The sequence below is a fragment of the Cricetulus griseus genome (assembly GCF_003668045.3).
Source record: "Cricetulus griseus strain 17A/GY chromosome 1 unlocalized genomic scaffold, alternate assembly CriGri-PICRH-1.0 chr1_0, whole genome shotgun sequence".
Lineage (NCBI taxonomy): Eukaryota > Metazoa > Chordata > Mammalia > Rodentia > Cricetidae > Cricetulus > Cricetulus griseus.
Window position 1 is genome coordinate 236,577,462 of NW_023276806.1, and position 16,283 is coordinate 236,593,744.

At 35.6% G+C, this 16,283-nt stretch overlaps 1 protein-coding gene across 1 annotated transcript in view; it reads right to left on the minus strand.

The window, feature by feature from the left end:
• The window catches only part of Galntl6 (polypeptide N-acetylgalactosaminyltransferase like 6), a 1,027,971-nt gene that overhangs the window by 551,654 nt on the left and 460,034 nt on the right, over positions 1-16,283 (minus strand). The window contains exon 4 of the mRNA XM_035451502.1: positions 10,542-10,708. Within this exon, the coding sequence (XP_035307393.1) occupies positions 10,542-10,708 (167 nt within the window). The remainder of the gene's footprint in view (positions 1-10,541; positions 10,709-16,283) is intronic.

Sequence of the window (16,283 nt, forward strand, 5' to 3'; positions counted from 1 at the left end):
TGAGTTCTGGGATGAAAGATGTGTACCACCACTGACTAGTTTATATGCCTAATTAGTATGGCTGCTGGGATTATGGGTGTGTACCACCACTGCCTGACCTCTATGGCTGTGGCTAGCTTTGCATTTTGATTCTCCAGGCAAGCTTTATTAGATCATAAACAATATATCGCCATAGTATTTTCAGATCACTCTGCTTAGTTCCTGACTCTAAGGAAACCTGAGCTTTGAAGCCATACCTCTATCTGGGATAATATTTGATCATAATTTAACAAACCCACACTAACTCATATTGCTATTTCCCTGATTGTTAAAACAAGAACTTGTATTATCTCAGAATTTTCCCACAGATTCAAAAAGAAGTGTGTTGAGTTTAGAGCATAAAATTTGCTTTTTGTATACAAGGACCTCACTTTTATGACTCCAGTCTTTTTTGTTGTAGTGCTATTTTGGTGTTTTGTTTTTGTTTTTTTGAGACAGGGTTTTTCTGTATTGCTTTGGAGCCTATCCTGATACTCACTATGTAGACCAGGCTGGCCTCTAACTCACAGAGATCTGCCAGCCTCTGCCTCCCCAGTGTTGGGATTAAAGGCCTGTGTGCCACCACTGCCTGGCTATGACTCAAGTCTTACACAATTACTTCTTTCATCATCATTTTGTGAAAATCATTCAGGTAAGAGGATTAAAATCTGTATATCCTGGGAGCATGTTACAAAGGCTTATACCATTGAGAATGAACTGGCATGAAGAAGTCATGGACAACCTTACTCCTTTATTTCTATATTGTATTAATTATACCTGTATTTACTGGAGATAGGCTTTCTTAATTTTTTTAAAGGGAACCACTATCCTATTGTTTCTGTAATCCACTTCCAAACTTGTAATTGAAGAGTATCTCTAGCTCAGATGCTTCAGCCTGTTTATTATAGTATTTTATATACTAGGAATCTATAAATACATAACACTGAGTGATACAGAATAAATAGAGACAAATATTTAAATAAAATGCAAATGTTCTGTACATAGGCACTATCATCCATTTTTGATGAAGCAGTGTTTCAACTTTGTAAAAGCAGAGGGAAAAAGTATCCAAACCTTTAAGACAACCAATATGCATGCATTATGTTGGACATGGATATATATATATATATATATATATATATATATATATATATATATATGTCAAAATTGGAATGGGGTAGTAGCTTTGTCAGTAGAGTGCCTGCCATACAAGCCAAGGAGCTGAGTCTTCATCCCAAATACTCATGTAAAAACTGTGCATCACAGACTATCTACAATCCAGACATGGAGAACACAGAGACAGGCGCATCCCTGGAGGTCACTGCCTGGCCAGCCTAACAAATATGCAAGTTCCAGGTTTAGCTAAAGACTTGGTCTTGGAAAGTTAATTGAAGCCTAATCAAAAGAAATGCCAGGTATCAATGTCTGGCCTCCAAGTGTACATGTGCATTTGTGCAAATACACACACACACACACACACACACACAGCAAAATGATAGGATATAAGCTATATTTTATTCAGCTTATAAATCATTCTTGGTTTGTTTTTTACCTTTCTCTCAGTTGCTAACATTTAGTAGCTTTTATAGTGATATGATGTCAAAATGAGGCTTTTGGTGAGGTCAGAAAGCCACTGGCAACTTAAAAACAAATAGAAAATTAAATCTAAAATCATTCATTCAGTGTAGTCTTCTAGGTCTTCTAGGGCAAGATAAAACAGTTTGAAAAGCAAACAGTGATTATCTAATATGTATTTAAGTCAATGATAGACATTCCTTCTACCTTTATTCCCAACACACTTCTCTGTTCCCAAATAACTTTTAGAGTCTGGGAACTTTTGCAAGATCTTATTGCAGTATAGAAGTGAAGAAGGCTTGGAAAAATGCCTTTGTCTATTCACAAAAAAAGACAAAATCCCATGACCTACAATGACTCAGCCTAGAACCATTCATGTGAATCATTAGTTTGATTTTATATCATATTGTGAAGTTAAAGGAACATTTTTAAGTCTACTTTATGAGCCACTTCATTTCTCTGAGAGCTGTTCAGCCTGCTAGAAACATTGATTTTTCTAAGAGAATCACTCTGATTGGCCCCCTGCAGTCCTGGAAGGCCACTGTTGATACTAGAAGTTTTGTGTGCAAGTCATGATTATTCTCAGGCGTCCTCTATTCCCACATTTGTGTATACACACAGCAAAATTATAGTTTCTATTATTGGGATGATAAGGTGAAAATAAATTAGATCCAATTATCTAGAGTGTCTATATTTATAATATCATTTTATTAAGTTAAAGATAGTTATCAAAAATGTTCTAATTTCTTACACTTAGATGCCTAGAAACAAACTACAGAGTAAGGAAGACTTACAAATTGAAGCATAAATTCTATCCAGCTTCGTTTAGTTTACCATTGATCTGAGCATAGAAAATTGCAACAGTGTGTAAAAAAAAAAGTGGAACTTTGGCTTTCTGAGTCTCTTTACCATCTATTAAACGTCACAAACACACCATATCAGTAGGAAATTCTTTCTCTCCTCAATGAGTCTATCATTCCCGTGTGGTAAGTTCACTCAGTTGACATGAAGCATCTCCTTCCTATCAGAAGAATTTTCTTAATTGCCTATCTCATAAACACAGGTTAATTAAATGTTCAAATGTATCATTTAATCAACAAATCTTGAATGCCAAAAGAATAATTACTCAAGTAAGTGTTATACTTCAGAATGAAGGAGGAAATATTTGTATTTTGTGGGCTTTATTTTGTATTTTATTCATGCATTTTTGAAAATCAAGAGTAGATGGATATTTGGACATCAAAAGAGCAGCTTGAAATATGGAACACTGTATTATCAAAGCTCACAAGCCAGGCTTTGCTGACAGGAGGGACAATCATAAAACATAACCTTTTATTTCATCAGAGAAAGTTATGCCTGCCCAAGATCTGAAGCTAAACAGCCACAAAATGGTTTCACACAAGTGACAGTCTATTCAAAACAGCTGTCTGCAGGGAAAATAAATGGGATTTAATCTGCCATAAAATGAATTGCACGATTTATTTTCTTGAGGAAGTCATGCCTTTGTGACACTGGTGAGCTGAAACAGTTTTGCTTTAGAAAAAGAACACATTGCTTCTCATGCCAAATCCATATTAATTCAACCATGTAGAATTTCCCTCCAGAAAAGCCATAGGAAAGCCATATCAGCTTATCCACTAGTGATCTAATTCCTTTCCCTGCCTTTACATGTACTAGTTTAAAACATGAGGCCTGGATAGACTCAGTTCAGAGAGGTATGTTCAGATACATGGTCTTTGAGGCTGAAATAGTAAATGTCAGACATTAGTGTCCTTCAAAACTGAAGGATTTAATTTACTCAGAACTAGTATTCAAGAATATAATATTACCATAAAAACAAAATATTGATAATGATATATATATGAGAGATCAAATTTATTGATGTACTTTGATTTTTTTAAATACCAGAGAAATTAGAATAAATTCTAGTTAGGGAATTTGTTTGAATTCTATGTGAAATATTTAATTTTCAAAAATATGTGCTAGCAGTAGAATTTACATTGTGCCTTTTGACTGTATTACTTCATTCAATCTCATATTTTTCCACAATATCTATATCTGTGACAAAAGTAGCCTAGATGCATCGCATTGTGATGAAAGCATTCTGACAACCACATTAAATATTTTCACATAAATACTAAAATAACAAAAAATGAGACTAGCTGCATTTAAGTAAAAAATATTATTTTTGTTAGAAATGAATAGAGTATTATCTCCATATGACTATTGTTATTGTCTGTCTCATAGAGGCCAGTCCATATACTATAGTAATATCTGAAGAACCCTATCCTAGTCTGTAAAGTGAGAACCTACCTATAAAGACTTCTGTGAGGACAAAGAAAGCATTTCAGTCATATCATGAGGACTGGATAGTTTTAATTCTCAGAACACTCCTGAAACTACGGGGTTACCACATTTGCAGATCAGAAGAAAAAGAGGAAAACCAGAAGCTACTCTAAGTTGAAGGTAATGACAAGGCTCAACCACGATGTATAATTCATTAATTTTGTTGTTTTTGTATACCTAGGCATTGTATTTGATAAGGTGATTAACCTAAAATTAAGAAGGAGAGAAGCTCACCCCCTGACCCCTCTCCCCCCACACACAAATGGAAAACACTGTAGGTCCTCTGACTCAAATTCTATTTGAAACAGGCTCCAACTGGGAGATAATACTCATATTTAATGAATGCAAAATAGTCCTACTTATGAGTTGTGTATTTTTTGTAATTTTTCTTGCTTTTCCTCCTCTTTTGATCTTGAGAGCCTGTTACTGCTTTACAATTGTATTTATGGTGATAGAAAGCAATGCCACTTAATATCCAGGATCTCTTAGAGTGAGAAGGGTGAATTGGTTGATTTTTTAAAAAGTCAGTTTACTAAAACTACCTATATGCTTCCATTCCATGGTATATGATCTGCAAACATCAGATATCAGAACAATTTTTTCAGCTTCTCAGTGAACAATTTTGAATAACTAAATAGAAAGGCAAAAAGTTGTACTTTGTAAAATTTGCTTCATTGTTACTACTTATCAGTATTGAGTTTGATATCATATTTTGATATACAATAAATTATTCTAAAAAAATTAAATATAATATTAAATCTACATAATTCCAAGATAGACTAGTTTTCACATAAAGAGTACTTGTCTCATGGTCTAGTGGAATTGCTGATGGAATGCCAGCACTAAACTATTTTTTGTTGACTGTCATCTCAGAAGTTTTATATGTATTTTAACATTAGCATTTCATAATGTAAAACAGAAAAACATTGATATTCTTCATATATTTCACAAGCTTCTCACATTGATTATATCACTCCACTCTGAGTAGTTGTGAAGCTTGTGCTGGCTGATTTGTTTACTCATGGAAATGTAATCTAATACACACTTGAAAGTAGCGATATAAAATGGATGTTAAAATTCAGGATACATCACCATTTTTCATGAAGTCATTAAAAATATTACTGCTATTTTGGAGCTTTATAAACAATAAAGTGAGGTCTGGGATTTTATGATAGTGAGGATCTTCATACAAGTTTTATATACAGTATTCTATCTATCTATATAGAAATGCATTTCTCTTTTGGAGTTTGGCATGTAGAATTATTGACTAATTCTATAGTAACAGAATCTTACAGTATGTTGAAGATATTATTTATAAAACAAAAGAAGAAATTGGTCTAGAACAAAGTATTATCACTGAGCTTAAATTCACTTAATAATCTTTTCATGAGAAAGTAAGACAGGTGCACAAATTCCTGAAAATGCCAAGATCTATCAAAGAAAAATTATAGGTTAACAGTACACGAGACAGTATTAACCATTTTAGACTTAAGTATCTCATGTTAATATGTACTCAGTATTACAAGCAGGTAGAACCTTGCTTTTATTAGCATATATACAAACATGTTTTCCAAAGGAGACCTTTTGAAAGGGATGTTATTAATTCGTCCATGTTATCAATGGGGTTTCAGTTTTAAACTTGAGACTCAAGACAGTGATTCATACCTTAATTAATGTGAAATTGCACTGATTGAATTAAGAGTTTAGGCTGGGCGTTGGTGGCACACACCTTTAATCCCAGCACTCCAGAGGCAGAGGCAGGCGGATCTCTGTGAGTTTGAGGCCACCCTGGTCTCCAGAGCGAGTGCCAGGATAGGCTCCAAAGCTATACAGAGAAACCCTGTCTCGAAAAACCAAAAAAAAAAAAAAAAAAAAAAAAAGAAAGAAAGTAAGAGTTTAATTCATTTAAAGACCTGAGATCTTGTGTTTCTACAAAGCTTAAAGATTATGGTGAAGCTGCTAAGCCATAGGTCACACTTTTGGCAGCAACAGTCTAGTGTAGCATGTCTTTCTTGTCGAACTCTCTTTGGACCACCAGTCCCCAAATAATCACACAGAGATTTCTTATTCATTATGAAAGCTTGGCCTTAGCTTAGGGTTGTTCCCAACTAGCTCTTGTAACTTAAATGGACCTCTTTCTATTAATCCACATTCTGTTGCAAGGCTCTTTACCTCTCCTCCATTCTGAATTCTCACCTCCCTCCATGTCTGGCTGGTGAAAACCTGCCTCTCTTCTTCCCACTGTTCCTATCTGCTCCTGCCTAGCAACTGGCCATTCGGCTCTTTATTAAAACAATCAGGTGCCTTAGGCAGGTGAGGCAAAACTCAGACACATCTTCATATAGTGTAAACAAATGTCCCACAACACTCTAGAGAACCAGAGGAAGAGTAAGTTGGATTTCTTCAAATTTGCCATAATTGCCATCCTGTAAAAGCAGTTGATGTCTGTGTTCTTTCCTCTCATCCAGCACACAGAGAAAAATAGTTCTCTGTGAAACACAAATGGGAGATATCTACCTGGGTTCACAAAGAAGCTGGAAACAAGCAAGGGCATTGACATTTAAGTGTGTGTATGTGTAGCTGCGCTTTTGTGTGTATTCCTACATGCACAGTGAAACCTTTCCACGTATGTTATGTTGACAGAAATGTGTCTGTGGTCCTCATGTGACTACCCCTAACTTGAACTTGTGAGAATATGAAGTTTACAGAATTGTCAGGTTCAAACACACTCAATCTCTGAGGATAAGCCCCAGCTTATTTCACACATTTTAACAGTTTCCATGGGGATGCTGCTAAGGTTGCCTGGAATTTGGAGATAAGCCCAGGATTACTCCTGCTTTAAAGCCATCATGAAACCTTGTTATAGGCCTCCAGTTAAGTTGTAAAACGTATTTCTAGGAGCTTGGTTGGGACAAAGCTACACACTCGCTCACTACAGGAAGATGAGAATTAAATAGTAAAACCAGAGCAGGGGTTGTTTGAAAGTTTACCTGCAGGCCTCCAATGCAACATTTTAGAGATAGTATGCTTATTTTCTGAGATGAAAACAAAAGATTTTTCACCAGTCTTGCTTTGCAAAGAGTTCCTGAACTGAGAACTCCTGGGTGGGCTACTGACTTGAAAAAATAACTTTTGAGAACTAGGTCAATCCTACTTGGGCAGGATTTTGAGAAAACCATACACTAATAAAGCAGAATTATTCATAACTACATGATATTTTAGTGTTTTCTTTATAACAGAATTTGCCAATTATTGTAATACATGTATGCATTAGAAACAGGAGTATCCAATTGATATACATGAACTATGAACATAGCTAAAATATTGCCATCCTTCATTTTTTGTTATATGTCACTATTCTATTGACAGTGAGCACCTAATATATAGGGCAGGGAATTTTGATTAAGTCTTGTCAAACTTTTATTGCCTTTGGCTGAAGGACATTGCAGAATATCCAGAAGATGTATGCTGGTTAGCAGTGAGGTTGCATATGGAAAGGAACTAGGACTGGAATGTATTACTGTAAATAAAGTGTAAAATTTCAGAAATAATTTCCTCCAGGAAACCAGCAGATACCCTATATCTTTACAAATTTTAAATTTGTCTAGCTTACTTTTTCTGAGTTTTAAAGAGTTTGTAAAAAAAATAACATAAGGTTGTAGTTTATGAAATTATAAAAAAGCTAAGGGATGCTGATATATCATATATATATATATATATATACATATATTATCTGTATGCTATTAATCATATAATAATAGCATTAATGGAATGTCTGTAATATAGATATATCAAGTTCAAAGAGTGATAGAAGTAGCTCCTGTCTACATATTAGTAGTCTCATATGGATAATATTTTCTGTTTAGGTGCTCCAAAAGTTTCCAAAACTTATGAATTACCATAATTAGTCATCATATGTGTTCCAAATAAATTGTTTCTGGAAATAGCTAGATGAGAGATGAATAGAGAGATAGGTAGATAAATATCAGCTTTATGGAGTATATTTGATGAAATTACAAATATATGCAAAAGAATGGAGACCATTTTAGAGTTATTTGGGAGTACATGATACAAGCAAACAGATGTAGTCAATGGCTCAGGTGTTTATTCCATGCTTCACCCGGTCATGTGACCACTCATGACACACCTTCATCATAACTTACATGAGGAGACATACCATTCTCTCCCTTTGATAGAATGGGTGTGGCTCTGAAAAGTTAACTGATGTACTCAATGTTGATAGTAAGATTACAGTATGTAATACAGGATTATAATATATACCAAAATAATTTTAAAAGATATCATAATCCCAAACAAAAATATGGAAAAAGGCATTTTCCTATTTCATATAATTTCATAAGTGTAAAATGTAAGATTATAGAAGCATTTTTGTCATTCATTTCTTTCAACATTTAGTTTTGCATTTCATTTCAAAATGTGGCTTATAGCTAGATTTTTTCCATTGAGAGCTACTGGGTATATCAACCACAGCCAAGGGCAGGCCCCATACTCAGGAATAGTGGGCAAGAACAAAATAGACTCTTTGTCTTTTAAGTGTGACTTTTGTCTTGGTTTTCGTTTTGTCTTATTAAGTTTGCTTGTTTGTTTGTTCTGGATTTTCACATTTTGTTGTATTGCCATTGCTACTTTTTTTTTGAGAGATGAAGAGAGAGTGAGACAGGAGAACATAAAATTGACTGGGTAGGGGTGGGACACATTTGGGTAAAACTGAAGAAAGGGGAAGGGCTGTGATAAAATAGTCCAAAAAAAATAAAAATAGATAGTCTAAAAATAAAAAGTAATAGAATGAATAGACTATTAAGTGAAATCTCTGAATGTCCAGTTATGAAGAAAAAGGTCACCGATGCTGTCCTAACTGGCCCTGTTTCTGTTGCTTGACATCTGTACCACTAATCATACTAACAGTAGAAAAGTGGGTACTTTAAAGTAACTACTGCACCAAAGACAAGGTTAATTTGGAGCTAAAAATTTAGATACCATTGATTCCCTTCATTTTAGCATTTCAATTGAAATGTGTCTGAACATATTCTGCAAACTATGCTCAAAAGTCACATTATTTTACTGTCATGCATTTCCTAGTTTAGTACCACAGGGTAAAAATTCTAACATAATAAACAGTTTACCACGACAAAGTTTATTATGCAGAAAATCACCCACACATACACTGCCTAATATCATCTGTGACCAGCCAACCTTAAAGACCATTCGTTTGGTGATCTGCAACCCTGGATTTTATTGTAATTTTACTTTTTAGAAACAAAGTTTTAGATTTATTTAAATGCTTATGTTTATCTGAGATAAATATGGCTACTTTAAAACTTTTAACATTAATTATAATAAAAATGAAATATTGTGCTATTTAATTTTTAGAGATATCTGACTATTGCAGTTTTATACATTGGATTTTATTCCGAGATAGTATCAAGTGTATACTGATCCTAAGCAACAGAATGGAGAAACCTCTGGAAAACCCAACAGAAATGACCAAAGTGGCCACTTTCACCAGAAAAGAATAATATTGATTTTGCTCACTTTTGACATATAAAGCCCACAACCTATTGATCTTCAGCAATCCTCTCATCAGTATTTCAAGTCAATCCTTCTCAATCTAGCCTGAAAAGTACTCATCTATGTAACTTTTAAATGCTTCAAAAAATATTGTGCTTTGTTGTAGATGCAATTTCCAGAACAACACTTCAGCCTTATGATTTCAGGATGGGTTTTCTTCTGAGATGAAATAATAATACAGACACAGATAATCTATGGCTACACTTTCTTGCAGATATCATGTTGATTAAAGCACCTGTATGCAGTAAACTATGATATGGAAATCTATATTCACAAATACATGAATATCTTCAAACCTCTTCCTCATCATTTTATTAACATCAAGATGTGCTTTCCTACCTCATCATTGTTAATTCCCTATTTCAACCAACTCTAATTTAAGAATTCCAACACTCAACAAACATTTTATAATTTGACACCCTGCCTTATGAGTCAAACTGTGTTTCACCTAGATGGTAATCATGAATATTGTGTCAGGTTTTCTTTTATGCTGCTATAACAAATTGTTTCTGTGATGCTCAGACATGATAAAAACATGAAATCACAAGTATAAATATTTATTTGTATCCCTTGTAACTTGTATTTTTTGTGAAGTCATACAAGCATACCCTGAAGAATGCTTCAAACTGGTAAACAACAAAGCACAATACTATTCAGAAATAGAAACACACTTTGGAGACTTCCTAGAATAACCCTCTATTAGCATGTGCCTTTAACAACATAGTTTCCAGGTTTATCATGCCTGGAAGCAGAGCTTGAGTTATTTTCCCTTGTGATGTCTGATTTTCAATAGAATGCAATGTAAATTTATTACCAACAACACCTACAAAGCTAGTAGCTTCTCATTGTGTTCCTTTTGCAATTGGCCAACATTTTTTTCTGCAGTTACAACACACATAAAACATCATGATCATCTTTCTGATGGGATGAAAAAAAGGCCATCTCACCATCTTTCACTTTTCACAAGTATGTGCAATTACAGACTCAGATAAAATACTACAAGTGCAGCTTACCTCTATCACTGAAGTCATCGACTAGAATGATTTCCACTATCAGACTCTCTGGGGTTCGGTTAATTATACTGTGTATGGTCCGTAGGAGTGAGGTCCAGCCTTCATTGTGAAATGGGATAATGATGCTGGTATTTGGCAGCCTTTCAAGGTACATCTTGTGCTTACAGCTGGGAAAAATAGGGAAAGAAAAAGATGTCCAAAGTAAAACCTTTAGAACAGATCACACAATCCAGTATATTCATTATGTGATAGGTAATGATAAAATCATGGATTTGCCAAACATGTTTTTCAAACCAGGAATTGTGAATTATAACAGATATTCTCCTCAATCCTGAAACTTTATTTGCTCATTCTCACTCTCACTATAAAAAATATTTTGTATCTGGGTGGTTCAAATATTTCAAGATGTTGAGATATTGTGCTCTTCATAAGACTGATCAGTCTTGTGTATATGTGTGTATGTGTGTGCACACATGTGGCTGTGGGTGTGTATTGTAACTCTATGCATATGTATGTATGTATATGGATGTATTTGTCTTTGTCTTACTGAATCTGGAATATGTCTTAGTCCAGTGAGCGTGGCTGTCCAGTAAATCCCTGATCCACCTTTTCCCACACTTGCAGAACTAAGGTTACTGGAAGGTACTGCTGTGCCCAGCTATTTATATGGGTAGTGGGGATCTGAACTCAGGTTTGTCTTTATTCCTGTAAGGTAAGGACTTTATGCATTGAGCCATTACCATAAGTCACCATAGTTTGATTTAGTAAAAGTAGGCATAAATAACTATAAATAACAACTATTTCAAATAATTTTCATAGAAGATATGATTAAGGTTTAAATGGGATTCATGAATAGTTTTACAAATTTACTTCTTAATGATTCTGTTGAATTATTTAGTTTTGACTGTGGTATGTTTCATTAGTTTGATGATATTTATGACAAATTTGGAGAAGAAACTCCATACCTTAAATGAAAATTTAACTCTCAGTGACAATTTACTTCTTATAACACACATAGATTTAATGCCCAAATAAAGACAATATTGTATTCTTCATGAGAACTTTAAAAAGAATCCCAAGGTGAGTTTTCATTTCAATACAAACTAAGAAAGAAATAATTTTACTGTGTATCCTTATATAGACTACTAAATAGAAAACCCCATTATTTTTAAAAAAAGATTTAACTATTAAGTAGTTTCGGATTTTTTAAAATAATGAAAAATTTGGGAAATCTATGTAAGTTATGGTGAGGTAGGAGCACTGAGATATAGTAAAACTGTGAAATTTATTGTAGGGTAACTTAAAAGACAAAAAAGAGATGGATTAACAATTTCTGATGGAACTGATAAGGCAGATGAGTTTGCATGCAATGGACAGATCTGGTAAGGACAGCCAGTGTAATCCCATACACATTATAATTATGACTTCTGAATGAATCCAAAGTTTCCACATAATTGTGCTTCTATACAGGCGTACATCAGTACCCAAAGCAATTGACTCTACCACAGGAACTGCCACTTTCTACTGTATTCTTGGAAAGCAAATGATAGTTCTAAGAAAAGAAAGGTGTTTTCAAACATTAAGACATTTTGTTCATATCAACTTCTTAAGAACTAAGCAAAGACTACATTCATGTAGTATTGTCTAAACAAGCCCATCATGCTAAAAGGAATGCTATTGCCTTGCAAAATCCAATAAAAACCTAAAACAATCACAAAACTATGTAAGATTAACCTAACACCATACAAACTTTCTCTCTTAGAAATGTGTTGCAAGGCTTGGTGGTGGTGGCACATGCCTTTAATCCCAGCTATCAGGAGGCAGAGGCAGGCAGATCACTGTGAGTGTGAGGCCAGAGAAGTCAACACCAAGAAACGCTATCTCAAACAACAACAACAACAAAGAAAGAAATGTTTTCAATAATCTCAATCAGTATAAACTCAAATTATTGCCACATATAAACAGTGAAATATCACTTTCTATTTATTCATTCAGTGATTTACTAAAGATTTGATATAAGCCAGAATCCAACTTGGAAAACTTAATTTAGAGTTACCATTGCTGTGGGGAAACACCATGACCAAAATAAACCTGGGTAGAAAGTGTTTATTTCATTCACATTCTCATATAACAGTTCATCTTCAAAGGGATTGAAAGATGAAACTTAAACAGGCCAGGAACCTATAGGTAGGAGCTGATGCGGAGGCCATGAGGGAGAGGAGATTGCTGCTTACTGGCTTGCTCCCACTGGCTAATTTAGCCTGCTTTCCTAGAAAACCCAGGACCACCAGCCCAAGGATGACACCACCCACTAAGGGGTGAGCTCTACCATTAATGAAGGCACCCTAGAGATTTGCCTACAAACAAATCTTACAGAGATATTTTCTTAATTGAGGTTCCCTTCTCTCAAATGACTAACTTGTGTCAAGTTGACATAAAACTATCCAGTACAATTGACTCCTTGTTAACTTGACACACACTCACATCACTGTAAAGTCATAATCTTTCCTTTCTTGTTCACCCCCAAGACCACACATTAATATAACATCACAACATAAAACATTTTACAAACCTTAAAAGGTCCATGATCTTACAAATCCACCTTAAAAATTCAGCCTTCAGGGCTGGAGAGATTGCTCAGTGGTTAAGAGCATTGACTGCTTTTCCAGAGGATGTGTTTTCAATTCCCAGCACCTATATGGCAGCTAATAACTGTCTGTAACGCTAAGACCTAACACACATATAGATATATTTTCAGGCAAAACACCAATGCAAATAAAATAAGAATATAATATTTTTAAAAATCAACCTTTTTAAAAATCCCAAAGCCTCTTTTAACATCCAAACTCTCTTTACTAAAACCAAAAGTCCCTCAGCTATGAGGTTCTAGTAAATAAAAAATAAGGTTAATACTTTCTTATTTCAAGGAGGAAGAACCAGGACACAGTCATAGTCAGTACAACCAAACTGAACATCTAATATACATGATTCACTTATGGTCTTCTGGGATCCTCCAAGTGTCTAGTTTCACTTCTCAGGCTCGGTACTCTTCTGCAGCAAGAACAACTTCTCTTCTAAGCACAGGTAGTCTCTGCTCCACAGCTGCTGCTATTCTTGGTGGTCATCCCATGGTACTGGCATTTCCAAAATGCTGGGGTCTATTGCTAAAACCAGGCTGCACTTTTCACTTATAGCCTCTCCTAGAATCTCTTCATGTTCCCAAACCTCAAATACTCTGATTGACCCACTTAATCCTGGGTATGCAACAGTCACTGTGGCTGAACCTTCACTAATGGCCTCCTGGCCTCTCACAGGGGCAAACCTCAGCTGCCTTCCATAATTCCTTCATGCCTTCAAAATTCTTACATTACCAAATTCAGCGGCTAGAGTAAGGTACAACCTTTGATCACCTTTGCAACATAGCTTCTGTCTGTTGACTCTCAGGAAACACTTCTAAGGAGATTTCACCTCAGGGATGCTCATTTCTTTTTAATCACTGCTAATGTCTCAGCTCCAGTTAACCAGCTTCAATTGTCCCAGTAAAGCAAAAGTTTCATTACCGTGGTGCTGGTCTCTTATTTATCACAGCTGATTCTTCAGTCCCAGCTGCTTAGAAAACCAGAAACTTAACCCAAAATAGCACATATACAACAACTCTGTTGATCTTTATGTAATTCTCAAACTTCATTCTTGAATGGTACAAGCCAAGCCTCCATCACTTGTGCTTCTCTCAATACTCCTCCAAATTCCCACAGAACAGCTCACCAATCTTTGAACACTCAGTAGCTTTTCTTGCCCAAAGTTCCAATGTCCTTCTAAATCCTCCCCCGAACATGGTCAGGCTGTCACAGCAACGCCCTACTATTCACACAATTTCCATCTTAGTTTAGGGTTACCTAAACCATCATGGGCAAAAGCAACTCGAGGAGGCAAGGTTTTATTTCATTTCAACTCCAATATAACAGTTCATCATCATCCGTGAAGGCAGGAACTCAAGCAGTGCAGGAACCTGGAGGCAGGAGCTGATGCAGAGACCATGGAGGGGAGCTGCTTACTGGCTTGCTCTCCAAGGCTTGCTCAGCTTGATTTCTCATCAAAGCTGGGATCACCAACCCAGGTGGCACCACTTATAATGGGCTAGGCCCTTCCTCAGCAACTGATAATTTAAACAAATGCTCTACAAGACTTCCTTACAGCCCAGTCTTAAAGAGGTTACTTCCTAATTCCATGTTTCCTTGTCTTGAATGACTTTAGCCTGGGTCAGGTTGACATAAAAATATACAGTACAGAAAACAATGAATGAAATGCAATAACTTTAGGACACTCACAATAACACAAGAAATGCAGTATGAGAAACATGTAACCTTTGCAGTAAAATGTATAGTAGTGTAGATGTTTAATTATATACTGTAGGCTAAGACAAGATGGTACTTGAAAAAATTGGAATGTCTTCTTGAATTATAAATATTCTAGCTTGGATTTCTACTTCTGTGATAAAATACAAAGCAAAGGCAACTTAGAGGAGAAAAGCACCTGTTTGTTTTACACAATCCATCTCATGGTAACAAAGACAGGAACTAAAGTCAAGAACCTAGAGTCAGGAAGTGAGGTGGGGGCCATGGAGAAAAGCTTTGACTGCCTTGTTTTACATGTTTTACTTCCTTTGCTTTTTTTTTTTTTTTCAACCTAGGCTCATCCACCTGCCCATGAGTAGCACTGTCCACAATGTGTGAGCCCTGCCATAACAAACATTAATCACTTTCATACAACCCAGGACCTAGCATCACTTACCTGCTCAGGGGTCGAACTGCACACAGTTGGATGAGCATTTCCATATCAATCATTAATCAAGAAAATGTGACAGCTGGGCGTTGGTGGCACACACCTTTAATCACAGCACTTGGGAGGCAGAGGCACATGGATCTATGAGTTTGAGGCCAGCCTGGTATACAGAATTAGTGCCAGGACAGGCTCCAAAGATACACAGAGAAATTCTGTCTTGAAAACAAACAAACAAAAAAAGGAAAAAAAAAGAAGAAAATGTGACATACACCTGCCAATATGCCAATCTAAGGGAAGAAATTCCTCACCTGACTTTTCTTTCCTCTTCTGAACTTCTGTTTATTTGCCAAAAACTAAGCAGACCAATTAAAAGTAGAAGGTGGCCTACAGAAGGTACCTTTTCAAAGTTCAAGGTATAGTTCCAAATAGAACTGTCATGATTATGTAATTAGGAGAAGCAGATAGGGAGAATTATCATTTTTTTTAAATAGCAACTGATTTAATGACCTAGCGAATGATGTAAGAACAAGGTATAATCTTCACATTTAGTCATCTTATGATTGAGGACAAAGCCATTAAGTTCAGCTTGGACAGTGAAGATATCAAAATGTCATGTAATCAAAGAGCCACATTCATCTGTATATATTACACCATTGTTGTCTGTCAGTCACCTCTTGGGCATCTGTCTAATCAGGCTATCCACACATACATCCCCCTACATCTGTGTGTAGTTTAAGATAAGGGTCTGTTTGGGGATGTAGTACAGTATTAGGCTGCTAACTAAGCATGTGAGAGACCTTCATTTAAAACTCAAGGCCTGTGGAAAGACAATTATGGCAAAAATTTATTGCTGGAGGATCTTAAATGATGCCAGTACACCTCAAATATGTCCTCAGCACTCTCAGTATAAGCCATGTGTCCTACTAAAAGTTCAATGGTCTAAATACATCTCTGTGTCAT